Raw genomic sequence first — 19,685 nt, 5'->3', positions numbered from 1 at the left:
CCCTGTCGTCCGCGGGCACTCTGGATTCCCCTGACATTGCCATCCACGCCTGATTTGGCTCATCAAGGAAATCAGGGCTGCTACTTAGGGCGCAGACTACGAACGGGCCTCCTTGTGCCTCGGCTGTCCACACCTTCAAGGTGATGCCTGTTCCAGGTCCTCCGCCAGTACTGGCCCAGCTGGTCCAAGGAAGGAGCTCTCCCTCTTATGACGAAGTCTCGACTAGTCTCCTTCCTACAAGCGGCAGTGAAAAGTCATTCCGATTCACGTCTAGTGGATGATCATAACCCTGTCGAGGCAAGGGCAGGCAGCACAAAAGATGACAAGTAAATCATTCACAGTTCCTTCGTACTCCCTTGTTCCAAAAAGAAGCAGTCCTGAGAATCACACATTTCACATCGGCGCCCAATTCGGGGAAGAATCAGCCAGCAGAGCAATGGGTTACCCGGTTTCAACTGTCCGTGTTCAGACGTCGACCACGTTCTTCAATGAGATGGGCATGCTCTGAAGCACACCTGGCGACATTTCCAAGAAAGAAAACTGCGCAGATCAGCCTCTTAACATCCTCAGCATGCTCGTGGTTGCTCTAGCACTGGCGCGCTCCCACCACACGGAGAAGTAGTCCAATATCCACATCCATACATTTGCTCCTAGCAGTCTGACGGGCCACATTCCCACTACAGCATTACAGACCGGCGGATCACATTTAGGCCAACAAGACAACACTTACTCGTTCCTAAGCCATAGGCACAAACCTGATTTCTCTAGCTTCGTGCTCCTCAAAGCACACCGCCCGGCCATGGAACATCATCCCTGATATTTTCAAAGTTGTTGTGGCGTCCATCCGAGTAGCACATCTTCCACTGACTCAAATCCAAGCCCTCCTGCGGCTGCTCCAGCGTCACCACGTTGATTTGAAAGAACTCAACCGTCTCTCCCTTCCACTCGAAGCTCCCCTCCGCGGCGACATGGATGCCGCAGGTGCCACAGAAGTATTTGTGGACGTTGTGCTCAGGATTCATGCGATAGTCTTTGCACTCAGAGAGCGATGACGGTGAGATCAGGTGGAAGTCCGAGCGCGGGAGGCGGATCTCCGTAAATCCCTGCTTGAGGCAGATTGTGCAATTACAGCGGCCGCCTTTGGGGTTGTCGAGCAGAGACTGGGGGAGGGCAACGGTGTATGTGATGAACTTGCAGTGGCAGGAGCCGTGGAACGTTCTTTTGATATCTTCTTGTTCAGTGGCTGACATCTCGGAAGGGAGCTTCAGCTTGCAGAGCAACGATTGTAATTTTGTAGATGAGATGGGATATGGTGCTTGGGCTCGACGAGCGGTAGACCGTCCTGGTCCTGAAGGAGAAGCCGACCAAGACTCACGACGGACAGTAGATATGCTGTGTACTTTAACCAAAGCCGACCGTTGCCGCCGGGCCGTATTCGTATCTCGGGTGCTAATAAACCTACAGTATTCGTTACTCCGTGGTATGCAGTTCTATGTCACCGCAGTCTTGGTGTCCCCAAGCCGTATCGCTGATAGGGCGGTCCGTGATCTTGAGGGTTGGTGCCTATTCTGTGCCTAGAAGCTTTGCCAATTAAATACCGAAGACCACGAACAGCCCGTCACCTATGGACAACGGTGACACGCTGGCTAAGATGCTGTGAGAACAGCCATCACCTATAGACAACAGTGATATAACACGCTAGCTAAGATGCCGGGAGAACAACCATAACTCGATAAAACCAGCCACGTGGCTGGTGACATAGAGGCGAGAAGCGGCGCCAGAAACCGCCATGCTCGGTCCTTTTACCGATATGACGATGTACATACATGTACCCCGTACTTCCCTCCATCTCCAACAAGGGAGGAGGGGGGGTGGTTCTCCTCCCTGACGTATACAATCCCAGGTCGTATTCTGGTCGGATGTAGCTGGCCCGTCCAAGAGATAACCAAACGTGTTGCGTCCCTTTCGTATCAAGGGTATACAGAAGCCCAACCGTGTTCTCCGTCAACACGAGCAAGTAGGACCGACCCCTTTCCCCAAAATGCCACCCTCGGGCCTCGCGATCCTGCTCGGCGCCGGTCCCACCACCGGAGCGGGCATCGCCCGCGTGCTGGCCCGTCCCTCACAAGGGAACCTCGCCGTCGCACTACTCTCGCGCAGCGGCGATGCGTCCCTCGCGGACCGCCTCTCCCAGGAGTCCGGCGGCGGGGTGCTCAAAGCCTTCCAATCCGACACCACGGAGACCAGGCTGAACGACGCGTTCCGCGACGTCCGAAAATGGGCGGCCTCCCTCGACGACGGCGGGGACCTCAAACTACAACTCGCCATCTGGAGTATCAAGCATAGTCACAAGACGGCGTTCGAGGACGAGACCTCGTCCCGCTTCGGCGAGTCCCTGCAGGTCTATGTCACGGGCGCGATGGTCTTTAGCCAACTCGCCCTGAAGTGGTTCTTGGACCAGTATCCGGGCGCCAATGCTAGCGTCAGTCCCGGAGACCCTGGGAGCGGCGAGGAGCACGAGATGGTCAAGAAAGGGACTTTAATCTTCACGGGCACGCTGGGCGCGTTGAGGACGAATCCCGGGTATGCGGCGTATGGTGCGGGTAGGGCCGGAGTCAGGATGTTGGCGCAGAGTCTGGCGAGGGAGTACTCGGCTAGAGGGGTGCATGTTGTGCATGCGATTGCGAATGGGGGAATCGTGGATGCTGATGCCTCTTCTGCTGCGGGTGATGATGATGCGGCGACGAAGGAGAAGAGGGCCAAAGTCTTGCTGGGAGAGAAGATACGCGCGGAGAGTGTGGGACGGTTGTATCTGGATTGTATGCGGCAGACCTGTGACTTGTGGGTTCAAGAGTTGGATATGAGACCCGCGAGGGAGAAGTTCTGATGGGAAATGGCGGAGGGAAAGGACGGGGCTTTCGTGATACATGATATGTAAGCCACGGGAAGGTTTCAGCCAAGGAAACATACTGTATGAGACCGTAAACGATAGACGAGAAGCTTCATTGTGGACGACCATGAGTCCAAGGGAAGGGATATGTATAGGAATTCGTGTCCAAGCGAGAAACTGCACCGGCAACCAGGAAGGGACGGATCCCAATGTTCAATCTACTCTCGCCCAGGGCTGTATAAGAAACCATCCCTTTCACCCAATGGATAAGCATGCTCTTCCGGTCAATCGTATGCAGCTGGTGTGGAACAGACCTGGCGTGGATGTAGGATGGAGGAAATGTGGTTATATTCTGTTGATTGAATCTCTCGAATGAATACCGTATCAACACTGACTACTCCCATGCGCCCGAACTGTTTGACTCCCGGGGCAGTTCTCCAGGTAAGGAGGGACACACGTATGGAGGCTTTGTATGCAGGGTATGCCTATGCATTCATGACTCTGATGGATATAGTCATCGCCTAGGGCTGTTCTCATGGTTTTGTACGAACGCCCCCCAGTCGTTATGACTATACACCTCTAGACCAACACATTATAATCCGCCCGCATTATTTAGCACACACGACCATCCAGAACTACACAGCTACCTAAGTAGGCGTCTGCCCGGGATCCTCTGGGTTTATCATGTCCTCGAAAATTGAGTCATAAGTATCATCGTCGTCAAACTCGAAATACGCCCTCAAGCCTAGAAGGTCTTCTGGATCATCAGTCGTCGTGCTGGGCTTCGACTCTCTTTTCGTCCCCATTCTTGGCGCTTTAGGCGTTCCGCGCCTGCTACAAGGCATTGTTCTCAGAGACGCCCTCGCAGAAGGCTGATAAGATACATAGCCTGAGTCTTGTGGTGAGTAGACGGTGGCCGCTATGGTTGGGTGGTCCGCCGCCGTTGGGGAGGAAAATGGGGGCTTAACGTCAGGGGCTTCTTCGGCTTCAAAATCGTCCTGCTTGTAGTTAGTATGTTCCCTCATTTCAGAGGTGAGGTGGCCGTTGGCTTGTGGTGACTTACCTTGACAGGGCGGTTTGGTGTTCGAGAAGATGAGGCAAGAACCGCTGAATCCGCATATTCGTCGTCCAGAGAGTCCGTCGACAATGCCTTGCAAGCTACATCCACTAGAGTTGGGAGCTCGACTGAGGCCATGTCGAATATCTGTCGGATATCTTCCAGGCTACGAGTCATGGGGATAACATAACCTGCTCCAAAGATATCAGAGGCGACGACATGTCCGTAGACTTCAAGCCGAGATGGATTGAGGATCCAGGACCCCGAGTCGCCGTCACGAATTTCTGCACAAGGTGTCAGCAAACTGGACACTCCGTAGTCGTGATGGACTTACCGGCGCCATTTTCCAAGTTCAAGGTGTACACGTCCACAAAGTCTCTGCCATAACATAGCCAGACTCGACAGGGCAGAGAGGACATCACTCCGGACTGGATTCCTTGCACGCCACTATTCATGACGACTGAGAGTGTTGCTGAATCCATAAGATCAACCGCGCCCACTTTGAAGTCCCCTGCGCGGTAGTGGCGATCGCCTATCAAACCTCCGAGGAGGTTTGGGTACAACTCATGCTGGTCTTCAATGCGAATCAGTGCGCAGTCACAGTCCTGTGGGTTCCGAGGAGATTCCGTAACGTTTGGAGCAATGATCTGTCCGATCCTGTTCCACGACTCAGGCCCCGGCGACGGGTCCCCAGAGAGTGGCCGTTCGTCAAGGCCGCAGGCCGGCCCGAGTACAGGAGGCCCGCTTGCGTCGAACGGGTTGCCAGGGTCGCCGAGGTCCTCGTCTTCATCTTCGTCCTCGAGGGCCCAATGGTCGCTGTCGCGATCGCTGTCGTCCGCAATTGCCGCTGAGTCCGGAAGATCTATACCTTCCAATCGATCTGTTAGGTGGCGGGCAGTCATACCGTACAAAGCATAATCACCATTGTGGGAGGTCAGCTTGATGAGACCCCCACAGGTTCCGAGCTGGTACTCAGTGTCATTGACAAGCTTGATCGGTGCGCCACAGAGTGTTGTGCTCAGAGCAGGGAAAGCCCCCGGATCCCCTCTATAGACCTCGATAGCAGCGCCTCTGGTCTTCGGAGACTGGCCCACCACCAAAACGTCAAAGGAAGGGATGGATGAGTCCTTTGGTCGGATGACGTCCTTCGCATGTTGTTGTTCGAAGTACTTTCGGGCCCGTTTGGCACCAGTCTCGTGGCACAATACCACAATCCAGGCTTTGGCGGTTTCTTCCGTGCGCCCCAGTACCATCAGCCTCAGCGCCATCGGTTCACGCTTTACTGAGCGCTTTTCCAGGTGGCGGAGCAACGGCGTTTCAACCCGTTCGAGGACATCTCTGAACCGAGCTATGGTTGCTGCGTCGACCGGCTTGTTGAACTCTTTCAAGTTGCCACTGCCGGCGGGGATAAACAGCACTCGGCCTGCGCTGCCGCCGCCGTCAACATCACATGGCTTGGGGGTCTTTTCGAGGGGCTGCGGCGTCAGTGACGCGCTGCCATAGCCAGAGTCTGTAGAGGGGGCCGCAGCTCCATCGAAGGCCGCGCTCGTATCTCCCCTCGACGTACTGATTGGAGCGGGTTGGGGACCGGTCGTGCTTTCAGGAGGAACACCGCCCATGGTTGACCTCATATTCTTCCGAGTTTCTAGGAGCCCTCAGACTGATCATCAGCAATGTCTCAAAGGAGACCTCATCACCTATGCGCTCCTCCGTTTCCTGACGGAGAAGTGGGAGGAGCGCGTATGATATTTCAACGGAAAGATAACATGGACTGGCTGTTCGGCGCCGTGGCTCCGCGCAGCGGACACAGCCCCCACTGGATGTTGGTGGCCAGCCAGCTCAGCACAGCGAGGCAGCGAATGACGAGAGCCAAACAGCAGCCAGCGTGACATGGTCTGGGCCTCACATGATAGCGAAGGCATATTGAACACAAGCTGCGCCTCAACGGAGAATAGTCTTCGGCATCCATGACCAAGACAACAGTGCTCGACAAGCCCCCCGCCGTCCTGGCCTCGCACTCTGTCAAGCAGAATGGTATTCTCGCGGTCGCCGTTCCCTCTGGAGGACGTGTCAGATAGACACCTTCAGCAACTGTGCGAGGTGCTCTGGAGCTGGAAGATTTGTCTGCGGTGCAGAGCTGGACAAGGCTGCATTCCGCCGAAGTGCCCATGGCCACGATCCCACCGTCTGGCCCGATATTTTGCATTCTACAAGGACATTACGGCCAGCTACGCCCCTGAATTCCTCCCCGGCAATCATCCTGCCTTGAGAAGTCATGAGGATGTGTTCGAGATCATTCGAGTGCTGAAGACTCAGCCTGATGTGCCCCGTTCCCAGGTGACGCAGCACTATTTCTCGAATCGAGACAGCGGCAATGCTCCTATGCCACCCGTTACTGACCAGGACAGGGCTGTCTGTCTCGCGGTCAGAGCCATGACCATGATCAATTGCTCTGCAGAAAGGCAATTTTCGGACTCGGTCGAGCTAGGAATAAGACCTCTGCCGTGGCGCGGGGAGATCTCGCTCTCTCAGTTCCTGACAGAAGCATTCCCGAAGACAAACCACCCAGCGCTTAGCGAGAAAGATAATACAGGCAGCTCATTGGAGATCAAGGCCAGCCTGACGGCACAGAGACTCAAAAAGATCGCCGGCCTGAAGTTCCGACCGACGAGCGATCTTAGAGAACATCTGAAGCTCGAGCAGAAGCTCGGAGTGGTGCTGATCTTCCACCACACAGCCTTTCTGACCGAACACCTGATCGCGAGCCGATCTATCTCCACGAATGCCTCTCTCAGCCAAGCCATCGAATTGTAGGTGCCGCCCCTAGTCACTCCGAACAAAATACCCAGTGCAGGCTGACCGTTGCAGAGGAAACATTCCACGCCAACTGACGCTCGAGTCCCTCGACTCTGTCCAGCGAATTCTCTTTCCGCCGGACCTACAGTCACAGTCTCTCCTGCGGTCCCTGGTCTCCAAAGCCGGCTTTGACGCTGACTGTTTGCGCTTTGAGTCCGCCCCTCACCGATCCGACGACGAGAATGATATCATCTACCAGCATTTCTGTTCTAGGCTCATGGACCTCTACGACGAGCTCCTCAATCCGACGCCGCGCAGCATGGTTGACAAATGGGTCGAGAAGAGAAGCGGCGCCAGACATGTCATGATGGCGACGCTCGTTGGTGTGGTCATCGCCATCATTCTCGGAATACTCGGCCTTGCTGTTTCCATCTTCCAGGCATGGGTCGGTTATCAGGCCTGGAAACATCCTATACCAAGTGTCTGAGCATACGACACATCCATGACCAAGCTTATTTCACCTGCCTCACTCTGCAGCAATGTCGGATCACCACATGCCCACCGGGTTCTGCATCCACTCGGGTGTGGTTGAACAGAGTCTCCCACACCAAAGTACGGAGTACATCACGGAACTCTCGGCGTGTATTTATGAGAATTCGCACATCGAGGTCCCTGCGGCGAGCGACTGCCGTAGCGCGTAGCGCGACAGCCGCCCTTTGGCATCCGTGGCCAAAGGTGTCCTGTGCCTGCCACAAGATACAGGGGGATACCCGAGCTAATTATCCCGCAGGACGCTGTGGCTACGGGCGCCACAGAAGAGAAGATCCTCAATCAGCTTACAATGCTCAAGAAGGGAGACCTGATTGCTGTCTAAGCTTATCGTTGTTAAGAAGAAACTGTAAGGCTTGTGATAAGTTCCATTGCACCTTTCTACGGATTTACGCTTGCATGAAAGAGTGGGCACGACTGGGCTACGCTAAGTCATTAGTTATGGCGCTTGTCAAGTTAAACTCGGGGTGGGTGCTCTTACCCCGCATGCCCGCCTACAGTATCCACCGAGAGCCAGCGTGGAGCTTCTCTCGGGATCGTTCCACACCCGCTAGGACCCCTCGATCATTGGAGCATGATTTGGTGGCGAGCGAGCACGGCACCAAACGCTTCTTGTCGACTTGACCGATTCTCAATTTGTCGGCTTCGGACCCGGCGTCCAGTCTCGCTCATCGTGTGCCTGAGACATGCAGCCGTGCTCTGCTGTCATTATTTGCTCGGATATCGTGGCTTGCATCAGGACCAGCTGGACACGGGATTCCAGCGAAGCTTCCCAGGCACGACGGTTACGACGCAACCCGAACGCTTGCCTAGGAGGGGTTCGACTGCCTCGCACTCGCAATGCTGGAAGCGACGTCCTTTCCTGAAAAGGCAGCTTCTAAAGCTCACGGTAAGTCTAGTCGAGTGGCCATCAAGCTATCCATGTACAGACAGGCAGCCCGAAGACCACTCGGTGACAACAGGGAAAGCTATAAACCTTGGATCGGACCTGCTCTGCTTCTCTAGCTCTTTTCGATCGCAGGTTCACAACGGTAATTCAGTACCTGAGCTCTCTGACTCTGATCGAACATTCGTTTTTCACACTCACCTCACCCTGGACTGTTCCTCTGAACGGCCGCTCCATCGACGCAATATCCAGCCAGGTTATACGCTCTCTGAACTAAAATACTCGCAAACCAGCAAACCAGCGGTCAAAATGCGCTTCTTCTCCATCGCGGCCGTCAGCATCTCGACTCTCCTCCATCTTGCAGCTTCGCAAGACTTGTCGACTCTCCCATCGTGTGCGGTACGTACGGGCCTCCACACCGGCGTCGGACAGACGAGCTTACATCACTGAAGGTGACATGCGCCCTCAACGCCATTGGCGGTACAGGCTGTGCAGCCACGGACGCCGCTTGCGTCTGCTCGGCAACCAGTTTCTTGACCGATGTACAAGCATGCATCAGCACAGCTTGTAGCGCCGCTGACCAAGCAGGTTCGTGCTCTCGAACGATCTTTGCACTCTTCCCTTCTGAAAGCCCCGACTGACCTGCAGCTCGACAGCGACCCTAGCATTTGCGCAACAGTACTGCGGTTCTGCAGGCATCACCATCACCTTGCCAACCGCCAGCGCCTCTGCTCCGCCTGCTGGACCGACCTTCACATCGTCCCCAACCATTGCTCCGCCTGCAACTCCCGCAACGACTACCAGCTACGCACCTGCGAGTTACACGGCCGTGAGCAGCGCTGCCCCACCTGGTGCATCGTACACTGGTGCCGCTTCTGCATTGAAGCAGCAGTGGGCTGGCTTTGCTGGCGTCGTTGGACTGGGTGTTGCCGCCCTGCTCTAGATGAGGGAATTGGACGTCAGTGGCGAAGGAGAGGAGACGAACTAGGGAGAATATAGTTATGAGGCACGAGCGACGACACTGCAGATGACAGCACTATGTGACAGACGAAAAAGGAATGAGAAATGAAGCGTCTGACCGTGTGAAGGATATGAGGAGAGGCTGTCGAAAAGTGAGCATATAGCATACTACGAATCCAGTCCATCTTACTAAACAAAGGGGATCCACAAAGATATGCTTTTTATCTACGGTTGCGTGCCCATGCCATTTCTTCAACCTACAAGTACTGTGTAGCAAATGGTGTGTATAAATGCTAGGCGGGCCCACGGTCGTCTAATCCAGACCTTGTAGGAACTTCGGCTCACTATACCAGATGTCTAGATGGTTGGTATATCCCATTTCGAGCTTGCAAGCATGTAAAGAGGGACATCGTCTTCCATATTGCCGCATCGTTATGCAAAAACGCAGCCGAGCTGACCGGCCTGCAACACTGGAACCTATAACTTTGAATCCTTCTTCTTGCCGTTCCCACTCCCGTTCTTCCTCGAAATATTTCTACTCGCATCCATGACCAAACTCGCGTGGACCGAGCTAGCCACCAACTCTCCCTGTTCGTCCCAAACCTCGATATCCAAGTCGAAGCGTCCATTCTTGATCACCTTCGCTTTCACCCGGACGAAAAGCCACTCCACCCCTTCGTCGGGGAGGAGCTTCTTCACGTCCAGATTCAACGCCAGAGTAGGATACCAGTACTTTGCTCTCGGCTCATTCGAGGAGAGAAACTGTTTCAGATCCGATTGAGTGTGCTGGCCTATTGCCGCCTCTTCCACGAAAGGGTTCACGTAACTTTCCACGACCTGAGGGAACATATCCACCAGGAAACCTAGCGCATCGTTCGTCCACCTGCCCACGGCGCCGTCGAAGCGTTGTGTTTTCGGCGTGAAGCGGACCCATTGCTCGACCATCGCGCGGGGTCGCCCTGTCGATCTGTCGGGCGCGGGCTTTCTCTCGGGACGGACGAGGAAGATCTGGATGTTTTGCGCGGCGCGTCGGAAGGAGGGGAACGGTTCAGACGCGCGGTGGGTGTAGTTCTCGTCCTGGCCCTGGGAGGCCAGCAGGGAGACGTTCACTGGCAAGGCGGGAGGGTACAGGGGGTATTGCGTGTCGAGACTCAACCCCTCTTCCGTGGCTATATTGCTCATCGTGATGTACCCCTGCGCTTCGTCCTGATAGGGGCCTTCATCGCTGCTGGCGTCTTGTTTCTGGGATAGAGTGATATGTAGGTTCGATATGCGAGAGCCCAGTTTCACGTCCTTCACCGTGAAAATCGCGGGCCCGACGGACGTGCGCCGTAAGAACTCGAGATGGAGGTTTATCGGGTGTGGAGAGGAGCGGGCGCGGTGGGTTAGGGACATGTGCATTCGCGCGACGACGAGGAACGCCGACGTGACGTAGCCTCCATTGGGGACTATGGCCCAGGGTTCGTAAGTTCCTGGCCCAAGCCAGCTGGAGTATTGTTGAGTCTCACCTGTGCCTATACACCACTCATTTTCAAGAGTGAGAGCATACTGATGCGAAGAAAGTTGCTTGACGGGCAGTACATCTGCGAAAGAGGGCAACACCATGGTGGCGTGCAACACGGAAGGACGAGGATAAGAAACGAGAATCCTCACAGAACCATCTTCTGCAAAGACACTTGTTCGATTCTCAAGCAAGATGTTATCAAATTCGACGCAGTTTCGTGGTGGCCAGGAGTTCGGGAATATCAAAAAACGGCTCCCATCCCGAAGCGACCACGAGCCTCGGCATGAGGCGCCTGTCGGGATGGATGGATCGCTGCAAGTCTCTTCGATCGAACTCACTTGGCATTTTGCTTGCCCTACAATGGTCGAAGTCGTGTTCAACGATGGGGATGGAGTCAAGGGCCGTGTTAGATGGTTGGAAAAAGTATATCATAACACGAGCATTGCGGTAAGGAGTTGGATTTCAATTCAGGCCGAACTGGTCGACATGGCACGAAGCCCTGAGGCGGCACGGTGGTCCAAAGCAAGAAGCAAGAAACAAGATCCCCTCGTTGCAACATTCCGCCCTCACTGGACGCTAAACGAAGGGAAACAGGCTGCCAGTCAACGGTTAAATGTTCACCATGCCCGCGGATCTGTGGCTGTGCATTTGGCTCGTCGCAAGCCACCCAGCACAAATCACCATAAGTGATGCACAATGACGAGACACGGGGGCGAGCATCCCCAGACCCTTCCGTGATCTCAGTGCTGCTTTACCAAGTTTAGCATCTCTTGTTTCTTGCATTGTTGCATAGTGGAGTGAGACCCCTTCATTCGATGAATTTATCCCTAGCCCTTGGGTGATTGCGTCCTGTCTGCATCTTGGATATCACCATTGCTCATGGCCGTTGTCCGACCTCGCCCTTCCCATGCGCGTTGGACTCTGTCGCCACTGAACAGATGACCTGCTATTCATATCCGCCCCGGCACTCAGTATGAGATATCCGCGCAAAGGCCGCCATGACACGACGAGGAATGCGCCCAGTGCGCCAGCAAGGCCGCGCCTTCTACCTGACAGCCTTCATCATCACTCTCCTCGCTTGCTATAGCTTCGTTCGAGACTCCGGTCACAGTCACGGTCATTCTGCGCAGAGACTGGCCGTGCGCAGCCTCGAAGCACGCGACCTCGAGGTACGACGCTGATCTGCCGGTGGACATCTAGCTATGCGCAAAGCTAACGATTCCTATTCAGTGTCGGCTCGTTCATCATGCAGAGGACAAGTGCGCCTTTATCAAAGAAAACTGCCCCGACGAAGAAGCCGGCTTGATCTCCTACCTCCGGCTCTATTACTGCAGCCTGTCCGAGGCCCAACCCGTCGCCTTCCTCATCCTGGTGGTATGGGTCAGTCTCCTCTTCAGCACCATTGGCATCGCCGCCTCCGATTTCCTCTGCATCAATCTGAGCACGATTGCAAACATTCTGGGCATGAGCGAGAGCTTAACAGGCGTCACATTCTTGGCTTTTGGCAATGGGAGTCCCGATGTCTTCTCCACATTTGCAGCCATGCGCAGCAACAGTGGTAGTCTGGCGGTGGGAGAACTGGTGGGCGCTGCCAGCTTCATCTCCGCCGTCGTTGCGGGCAGTATGGCGTTGGTCGCACCATTCCAGGTCGCCAGGAAGAGCTTCATTCGAGATGTTGGATTTTTCGCCGTGGCCGCAAGCTTTAGTCTGGTATTCTTGTCGGACGGGAGTTTGCGGCTCTGGGAGTGTATCACCATGGTCGTCTACTACATTTTCTACGTGATCTTTGTGGTGGTTTGGCATTGGTGGCTGACCCGGCGGCGGAAGAGGAGGCTTGCGGAGACTGCAGCTCGGTTGCATCACCATATCCCAGACACGCAGGAATTGGAGGCCCCTCCAATCGACGAGGACGAGGAATCGCGCCCTGCCAGCGAGCGCACAGGCCTCCTACGCGGTCAGTCCAGCGACACTCTCCCGACCATACGGACCCCTGGAACACCGGCATGGAAAGTTCATGACTACGACGACGACGACGAAGCGCGAGATCGATACCTGGCTGAGTTACAGAGTAAGATGAGAGTCAGTCGACCGACTCGAGGCGAACGAAGGAATACAATGACCCCGATTCGACCGAGTCTGATAGGCGCGTTGGAGTTCAGATCCCTCATGACCTCGTTGGAAAGGAAAGCGACCAATGCCCAGCCTATTGGTCTTCGAAGATACTCCGACGACGCATCGTCCACCCTGACTCCTATTCCGGCCACTGCGCCTCCTGGTGCCTCCCAGCCAGAGCTCGTCAGTTCTCAGTATTTGAATGTCGAAGGCGAGAGTCCCCGTCGCGCACGAGCAGTATCCGTCAACGACGCCTCACACCTACACATCGATACGGATTTCCTGAGTGACAGATTTCCAGAGAGAGGCTCCGAGAACGCGCTCGCCAGCGAAGAGTCGTCGCCGCACCCAGCCGCCAAACACACCCGGCCGAGTGCCAATATTCTGAAAACACTCAATGAGCCATTGAATCAGAGGCCACCATCCCCAAAGCTCGTTCTTTCTTCCTCAGGCTTGCCGCCGGAGACTGGGTCGCTGCAACCAGATGCCGTCAATCCCAGATCTGCCAATCTCCTGGCACCACCAGCGACGACCTTCCGCCGCCCAGACTATCATGATGAGGACCGGTCTGGCTCTCGAAGCGGCAAGTCACCGCCACGGAGTGGCCCGACCTTGCAAGTCCCGATCTTGCACACACCGCACCCCGACCATTCGAAAGGAGCGTTGAGACTCGAAGACTTTCCCCCTTACGTGGACTCTCCCATGCTTCTCACCCCCGTTGGCTCTCGGCCTCCTAGCATCAGCCTTCCTGCGCCCAGTATGTCACCCGAGTCTACTGCGCATCTCGGACTGCTCCCGGATGAAGAGGACGAGCCCCTGCGGAGGTTCGCCTGGTGGCCCTATCGATATCTTCCAGCCCCTCAGGTTATCTATGCGTCACTTTTCCCGACTCTTTATGGCTGGCGTGAGAAGTCTCACATTGACCGAATCCTGGGCTTGGTTACTGCTCCCAGTGTATTTCTGCTCACTATCACACTTCCTGTTGTGGAACCAAAGGAGGACAAACTGCCAGATCCCGACCCAGCGCTTTTGACGCCGGGCGGCGGGCCCCGTAGCAGATCAGACAGCCATGTCGTGGCTGATCCGGGGTCACTTCCCAAGCCAGGCTCTTCTGACGGCCCGCCTCATCCACATGGGACGGGAATATCGAGACAGATGTCAGACTATGTGAAGAGCCCCAAGCATGACGTGGATGAAGTCAATGGGCCCAAAGATTGGAACCGGTGGTTGGTATTCCTGCAAGCATTCACCGCACCTTTCTTTGTGGTGACCATCGCCTGGGCCAACATGGATGACAATCTCAATACCACACTATATGTGAAGATGGTTTTAGGCTCGTTGGTGTTCTCACTGGTGTTACTCCTCATACTCTTGTCCTTGACAAGTCCTGATCGAGAGCCCAAGTACCGGCCTCTGTTGTGCTTTTTGGGATTTGCCGTGGCCATAGGTTGGATCTCGACAATTGCCAACGAAGTGGTCGGAGTGCTCAAGGCTTTCGGCGTCATCTTGGGCATGTCGGATGCCATCCTAGGACTGACCATTTTCGCCGTGGGCAATTCTTGCGGTGATCTGGTGGCGGATATCACCGTCGCCAAACTCGGTTATCCCGTCATGGCATTGTCGGCATGCTTTGGTGGTCCGATGCTGAACATCCTGCTCGGGATTGGCATCGGTGGGCTGTATATGACCGTCAACAAGGCCACACAGAAGCACGCCAAACATCCCCACAAGCCGATCAAATACAAACCGTACGAGATTGAAGTGAGCACGACACTGATGATATCCGGAGTTACGCTGCTGGTCACACTGATTGGGCTGTTGATCGTTGTGCCCCTGAACGGTTGGAAGATGGACCGCAAGATTGGGCTTGGCGTGATACTGCTGTGGTCGCTGTCCACCATCGGCAATATTATTGTCGAATTGCTTGGATATGGGGGGGACACGCTGATCTCTGGAGGATGACGTTTTGTATACCCGAGGCATGGACGGCATGAATGGAGTTCAGGCTACTGTGGGGCATGGGACTGAAAGCTGCCTGCGATGAGTACATATTGATGGTATATATCTTTGCTAAGAAAGGAAGATTATTCCCTTGTCCGACGGCCATGGTTCCCGACCTGGCGCTCAGACGTCTCTGCATCGTTGCACTTCTCCTTGAGTTGCTGATGATCGCGACACGCGACGCTGACCCAACGTTCACATCGCCCTCACCTTCACTTCACCTGGAGATTTCACGGTCTCACTAATGGATTACTCAAGTACTCCGTACAACGCTCTTTTCTCTCGAACGAGACGCACAATCCGATGCAGCACAATTCCTACAGCGCACATATGGGATCCCAGTGATTCTAGAAAAATGCCGGAGACGTGAGCCTGGTCAATACCTGCGCCCAGTCTCGCGCAGCGACAACCCCCGATTTTCGCCCTGTCAGTGCAATCCAGTAATAGCCACGCAATTGCCGAACGCACGCCACTGGTCGGCCTTCACGTACCTCGGCATCTTTTCCGCGCGATTGGCCTGCGACGGAGAAGGCGACGGCCATGACGATACATTCTGTGCCGTGTGCTCTGGACTCGTACGAGCGACGCGTCCTTCCGCCGGACGAAGAACATACGGCAGGTCGGATGTACCCCGGATTGAGCCAAGCGGATGCCTCTTGTGGTCTCTTTAATACGTCGTGTGTTCAGTCTTCGCTTTGAGTGCCAGACAGCTCAACTCAACTTAACTTGACTCGACTTGGTTTCGGCTGCCGCCCATCTTGACAATATCTCGTCCCGGATCGCCTGAACATCATTCGGCCGTATCGTCTCTCGGCTTTCGGCAGAAGTCGCAACATTGACGTTCACGTTGGCGAGCTCACTGGGCAGTGCAAGCAGAAAACCATCGAGTCTCGCCAGCTGAAGGTCTGTCAACACCACACCGCCAGTTCTGCTAGACACGGCTGCAACAGAGCGTCCTTCCCCGTCAAATACCATACGAAGCTCCCAAAGTCTGCTTTCCAATCCCACAAAAAAGGCTGCTCGAAGGCTCATAGCAACCATGCCCATCAAGTCGGATTTCCCGGACGTCGAACTCCCCGTCACAGATATCTGGTCCTTCCTCTTCAACAGGAAGGACAGAGAATTTCCCGACAGCCATGTTATATTCCAATCTGCCGATACGCTCAGCCGCCAATACACATTCGCCCAATTGCGGCAGTCGTCCGTCGACTTTGCCAAGGGCCTCAAAGCGGTGTATGAGTTTCGCAAAGGCGATGTCCTAGGGCTATTTGTTCCCAACGACATTGATGTCCCGCCCGTCGTCCTGGGCACGCTATGGGCTGGGGCAGTCGTCTCGCCCGCCAACCCAGGCTACACCGTCCCGGAACTGGTATACCAGCTAAAAGACTCGGGCGCAAAGGCCCTGTGCACGCACTTTTCCGTCCTGGACACGGCGCGCAAAGCCGCCCGCGAAGCAGGCATACCTGAATCGAACATCTTCCTCCTGGGCGAGAAGCAAAAGGACGCGAGCATCAAAATCAAACACTGGACGTCAATCCGCAATCTGGACGGGACGCAGCGGTTCCGCATCCCCAAGCTCGATCCTAAGACGGACCTCGCGTTCCTGGTCTACTCGTCCGGCACGACGGGGCGGCCCAAGGGCGTCCGCCTCACGCACTTCAACATGACGAGCAACATTGAGCAGACCCACAGCGCGGAGGGCTGGCTGACGTGGAACGGCACCAGCACGCCGCCGAACAGCGACATCCCCCTCCCCGCACCCGGCACCGGGGACAAGATCCTCGCGTGTCTGCCCTTCTTCCACATCTACGGGCTGAATTGCCTCGTTCTCTCCCCGATCTACTCGGGCGCGCACACGATGGTGATGGCGCGCTTCGACCTCGAACGGTGGTGCTCCATCGTGCAGGACCACAAAATCACCTTCAGCTACATCGTGCCGCCGATCGTGCTGCTGCTGTGCAAACACCCCGTGGTCGAGAAATACGACCTCTCGAGCCTGCGGATGACGAACTCGGGCGCCGCGCCGCTGACGCGCGAACTCGTCGAGGGCCTGTACGCGCGCAAGGGCGTCAAAGTCAAGCAGGGCTACGGCCTGTCCGAGACGGCGCCCACCATCTTCATGCAGAAATGGGAGGAGTGGCGCTCCGCAATCGGCACCACCGGCGTCATGGTGCCGAATCTGGAAGCAAAGTTCTGTGCCGTCCCAGGGTCAGGTGAAGAGAGCGACGGCAGGAAGGAACTGCCCCGCGGCGAGATCGGCGAGCTGTACGTCCGTGGGCCGAACGTCTTCAGCGGATACCACAACAACCCCAGCGCCACGGCCGAGTGTCTTGAGGACGGCTGGTTCCGGACCGGTGACGTCGGGTTCCTAGACAAGCGCGGGAACTTGACCATCACGGACCGGGTCAAAGAGTTGATCAAATATAAAGGTGAGTCATGAGTCGTGAGTCGTGGCACACATTCGATACAGCCAACTTTGGCCCCCCTGGCTGGCTGCCTGGCTGGCTGGCGTGCTGGGGAAGTATTACCAAAAGGCACATACCTTTCCCAACCTGAAATTTACTGACGCAATCTTGTCTTTTCCCCGCCTTATTTAGGCTTCCAAGTCCCCCCCGCCGAACTAGAAGGCTATCTAGCCTCGCACCCGCTGGTCGACGACGTCGCCGTCGTAGGCGTCGACAGCCAAGCCCTCGGCACCGAAGTCCCCCGCGCGTACATTGTGCGCAAAGGCGGCCTCTCCGCCGTGAAGCCGACCGACGCGGCGGAGATCATGGCGTGGATGAACGCCAAGGTCGCGAACCACAAGAAGTTGCGCGGCGGCGTCAAGTTCGTCGACGCCGTGCCCAAGAGCGTGAGCGGGAAGATCCTACGGCGGGTACTCAAGGAGCGGGCGAAGGCGGAGTTTCGGGAAGAGGAGGAGGAGCAAGAGGCGAGCCGGGCGAAGGCGAAGGTGAAGGCGAAGTTGTAGAGAGGAGCTTACACGGTACGAAGGGGCTTTACCGGCGGGTGTCATTTCCGATTCGTGCTTTCGTGCCGTGGTACTGTAGTGAGTGATGATAGCTTTGAAAGGGATGTGCTTTCGTGCCGTGGTAGCGAGTGGTGATGGTTTTGAAGGGGATGTGATGTGGAGTGAAAGGATGACTGGATGAATGGGTTGTGGTCTCGTAGGCCGGCATTTACATGTGTTTGCATATGATTGGATATGACTACATTACATATGGCAGAACGACTGCCTGAGTATCTGCTGTATCCAAGTCGAGTGTAGCGGTATGTGTCTAATGTGCTAGAAAAGGAACTTGGTCCATCAGGATGTGCGAGGCCGCCCGATCGCTTGTCGAAGGTGGAGGGTGGAAGAGAAGAAAGAGAAAGCGCTGGGAAACGAGCGAAACCTCATGGCGTGGGAGGGATGATGAAAGAAAAGAGTTGGAAGCGACAAGGTATAAGCTTGACCTGACAATGGCAGAATCTGAAATGAACAACTGAGCATTAATTACAGTAGATGAATAAGGGAGCCGCTCGCCCCGGAAGAGGTGACGTTCCAGTACAGTACATATTTGGACTGATCAGAGATACACCACTGTAGGACCTGGTACCTCGCACCTATTGTCCTCGTACAAATCATTGCCCTCTTGGCACTGTTACCCACACGGAAAGGCAAATCGATACATAGAAGAGAGGCGTGGCTGAACTGCTACCTGCTGAATCGGGTACCACCATGTTCTTCCCTCCTGGGCAAGCTTGGGACATGTCAACCTCCGTCATAGTCCCCTTGCATACATGGAACGCATAAATGACCCGTAACTGTTGCTCATGGAACTCGACAGGGAATCCGTTTCGGGCATTCGTCCACTCGAGCTCGCGATGTTTCTTTTGGTGGAACCGGTCGATAAACGGGTTGATGTGGTTGATGTGGTGGATGCGGCATATTGTGATGATGACGATGAAGAGGTCGTCGCCGTCGTCGTCGTCGTCGTCGTCGTCGTCGATTTGAGGTGGCTTGGGGTCGTGGCAGTCGTCGAGTCGATGGAGGTGACGGATCGGCGAGCGAAGAATGCGGATGCCATGGTTCTGAAATGTTATCGCGATATTATATGTCTTTTGCGGTGCCGCGTAGGGACGACGGTGTGACTGCCTCTGATACCGACGTCTGTGTAGATCTGCCTTGTTTTACAGTGTCTAAGCTGTGCGAGAGGCTGGCGGGGAGGAGAGATCAAGGAACGTTGTGAGACAAACTTCCTTCTCACCTTGTATTTATGTGTGCGGCTGACGCGTAGCATTGCCCAGTGGAAAACCGCGGTCAATGCCAGCATTTCCAGCTTGACAGCGCCTCGAGATAGAGGGCAGTAGGCAGAAAAGGCGGCTTGACGAAAGGGTGTGCTAGCTAGGATGAGCGGCCTTTTTGTCTTCGTGTCTCCGCAACGAACCGTAGCTGCCAGGTGGGCATGCTGCAGGATGCCAAAGCTGACCACAGTACATGCGAGAACCCACCTGGGCGAATCAAGGGCAGAGTTCGGAGGATGAGTCCGTAGCCGATGGGAACAGGGACGCTTCTACTGTGGGAGACACGCATGGTTGTGTTACAGCACAGGGACAAGGCCACCTTGGGCGCAAGGGCTGACAGGGCGCAGCAAAACAGAGGAAAGAAGAGAGGGAGAAGCGTGCAGCGGTAGAACACAGTAATGCGTGCCTCGTGTTGGCGGAGTTCGTAGGGCTGATGATCACTGCAGGGGCAGGACTGTCCACTAAGGCCTCATTGGGGCTTGAGGCATTGAGGGCCGCAGCATCGTCCACCGCCTGAAAGTGGGGGCTGACTCTAAGAAACGTGCCTGAAGCATAGAGGCAACGCGGTGAAGAACAGCTCGAAGACTTTTGGTCTCCTGCACCTCGCAGCAGGTGGCCGAAGGCTGCACAGAAACGAGCGAGAATTGGC

The 19,685-nt window shown here is 55.5% G+C and overlaps 8 protein-coding genes across 8 annotated transcripts; 5 read left to right on the top strand and 3 right to left on the bottom strand.

Moving 5' to 3' along the window:
* Positions 1 to 779: 779 nt before the first annotated feature.
* Positions 780 to 1,250, bottom strand: G647_01311 (uncharacterized protein; the record flags this gene model as incomplete). The annotated part of the gene is made up of 1 exon (XM_008724711.1): positions 780 to 1,250. The coding sequence occupies one exon, from the start codon at positions 1,248 to 1,250 to the stop codon at positions 780 to 782; it is 471 nt and encodes a 156-aa protein (XP_008722933.1).
* A 791-nt stretch (positions 1,251 to 2,041) lies between these two features.
* Positions 2,042 to 2,887, top strand: G647_01310 (uncharacterized protein; the record flags this gene model as incomplete). The annotated part of the gene is made up of 1 exon (XM_008724710.1): positions 2,042 to 2,887. The coding sequence occupies one exon, from the start codon at positions 2,042 to 2,044 to the stop codon at positions 2,885 to 2,887; it is 846 nt and encodes a 281-aa protein (XP_008722932.1).
* A 650-nt stretch (positions 2,888 to 3,537) lies between these two features.
* Positions 3,538 to 5,566, bottom strand: G647_01309 (uncharacterized protein; the record flags this gene model as incomplete). The annotated part of the gene is made up of 3 exons (XM_008724709.1): positions 3,538 to 3,888; positions 3,954 to 4,231; positions 4,282 to 5,566. 3 exons carry the CDS (start codon positions 5,564 to 5,566, stop codon positions 3,538 to 3,540), a joined length of 1,914 nt encoding a protein of 637 aa, XP_008722931.1.
* Positions 5,567 to 5,978: 412 nt separating this feature from the next.
* On the top strand, positions 5,979 to 7,230 carry G647_01308 (uncharacterized protein; the record flags this gene model as incomplete). Its single annotated transcript, XM_008724708.1, has 2 exons — positions 5,979 to 6,757; positions 6,816 to 7,230. The coding sequence occupies 2 exons, from the start codon at positions 5,979 to 5,981 to the stop codon at positions 7,228 to 7,230; spliced, it is 1,194 nt and encodes a 397-aa protein (XP_008722930.1).
* A 1,257-nt stretch (positions 7,231 to 8,487) lies between these two features.
* G647_01307 (uncharacterized protein) lies at positions 8,488 to 9,121 on the top strand (the record flags this gene model as incomplete). The annotated part of the gene is made up of 3 exons (XM_008724707.1): positions 8,488 to 8,577; positions 8,631 to 8,766; positions 8,835 to 9,121. 3 exons carry the CDS (start codon positions 8,488 to 8,490, stop codon positions 9,119 to 9,121), a joined length of 513 nt encoding a protein of 170 aa, XP_008722929.1.
* Positions 9,122 to 9,615: 494 nt separating this feature from the next.
* On the bottom strand, positions 9,616 to 10,743 carry G647_01306 (uncharacterized protein; the record flags this gene model as incomplete). Its single annotated transcript, XM_008724706.1, has 2 exons — positions 9,616 to 10,586; positions 10,647 to 10,743. The coding sequence occupies 2 exons, from the start codon at positions 10,741 to 10,743 to the stop codon at positions 9,616 to 9,618; spliced, it is 1,068 nt and encodes a 355-aa protein (XP_008722928.1).
* An 897-nt stretch (positions 10,744 to 11,640) lies between these two features.
* G647_01305 (uncharacterized protein) lies at positions 11,641 to 14,716 on the top strand (the record flags this gene model as incomplete). The annotated part of the gene is made up of 2 exons (XM_008724705.1): positions 11,641 to 11,811; positions 11,873 to 14,716. 2 exons carry the CDS (start codon positions 11,641 to 11,643, stop codon positions 14,714 to 14,716), a joined length of 3,015 nt encoding a protein of 1,004 aa, XP_008722927.1.
* A 1,078-nt stretch (positions 14,717 to 15,794) lies between these two features.
* G647_01304 (uncharacterized protein) lies at positions 15,795 to 17,723 on the top strand (the record flags this gene model as incomplete). Its single annotated transcript, XM_008724704.1, has 2 exons — positions 15,795 to 17,184; positions 17,353 to 17,723. The coding sequence occupies 2 exons, from the start codon at positions 15,795 to 15,797 to the stop codon at positions 17,721 to 17,723; spliced, it is 1,761 nt and encodes a 586-aa protein (XP_008722926.1).
* Between the last annotated feature and the right edge of the window lie 1,962 nt (positions 17,724 to 19,685).

The sequence above is a fragment of the Cladophialophora carrionii genome (genome assembly GCF_000365165.1).
Source record: "Cladophialophora carrionii CBS 160.54 unplaced genomic scaffold supercont1.1, whole genome shotgun sequence".
NCBI classification, from domain to species: domain Eukaryota; kingdom Fungi; phylum Ascomycota; class Eurotiomycetes; order Chaetothyriales; family Herpotrichiellaceae; genus Cladophialophora; species Cladophialophora carrionii.
This window is presented reverse-complemented; position numbering and strand designations above follow the sequence as displayed.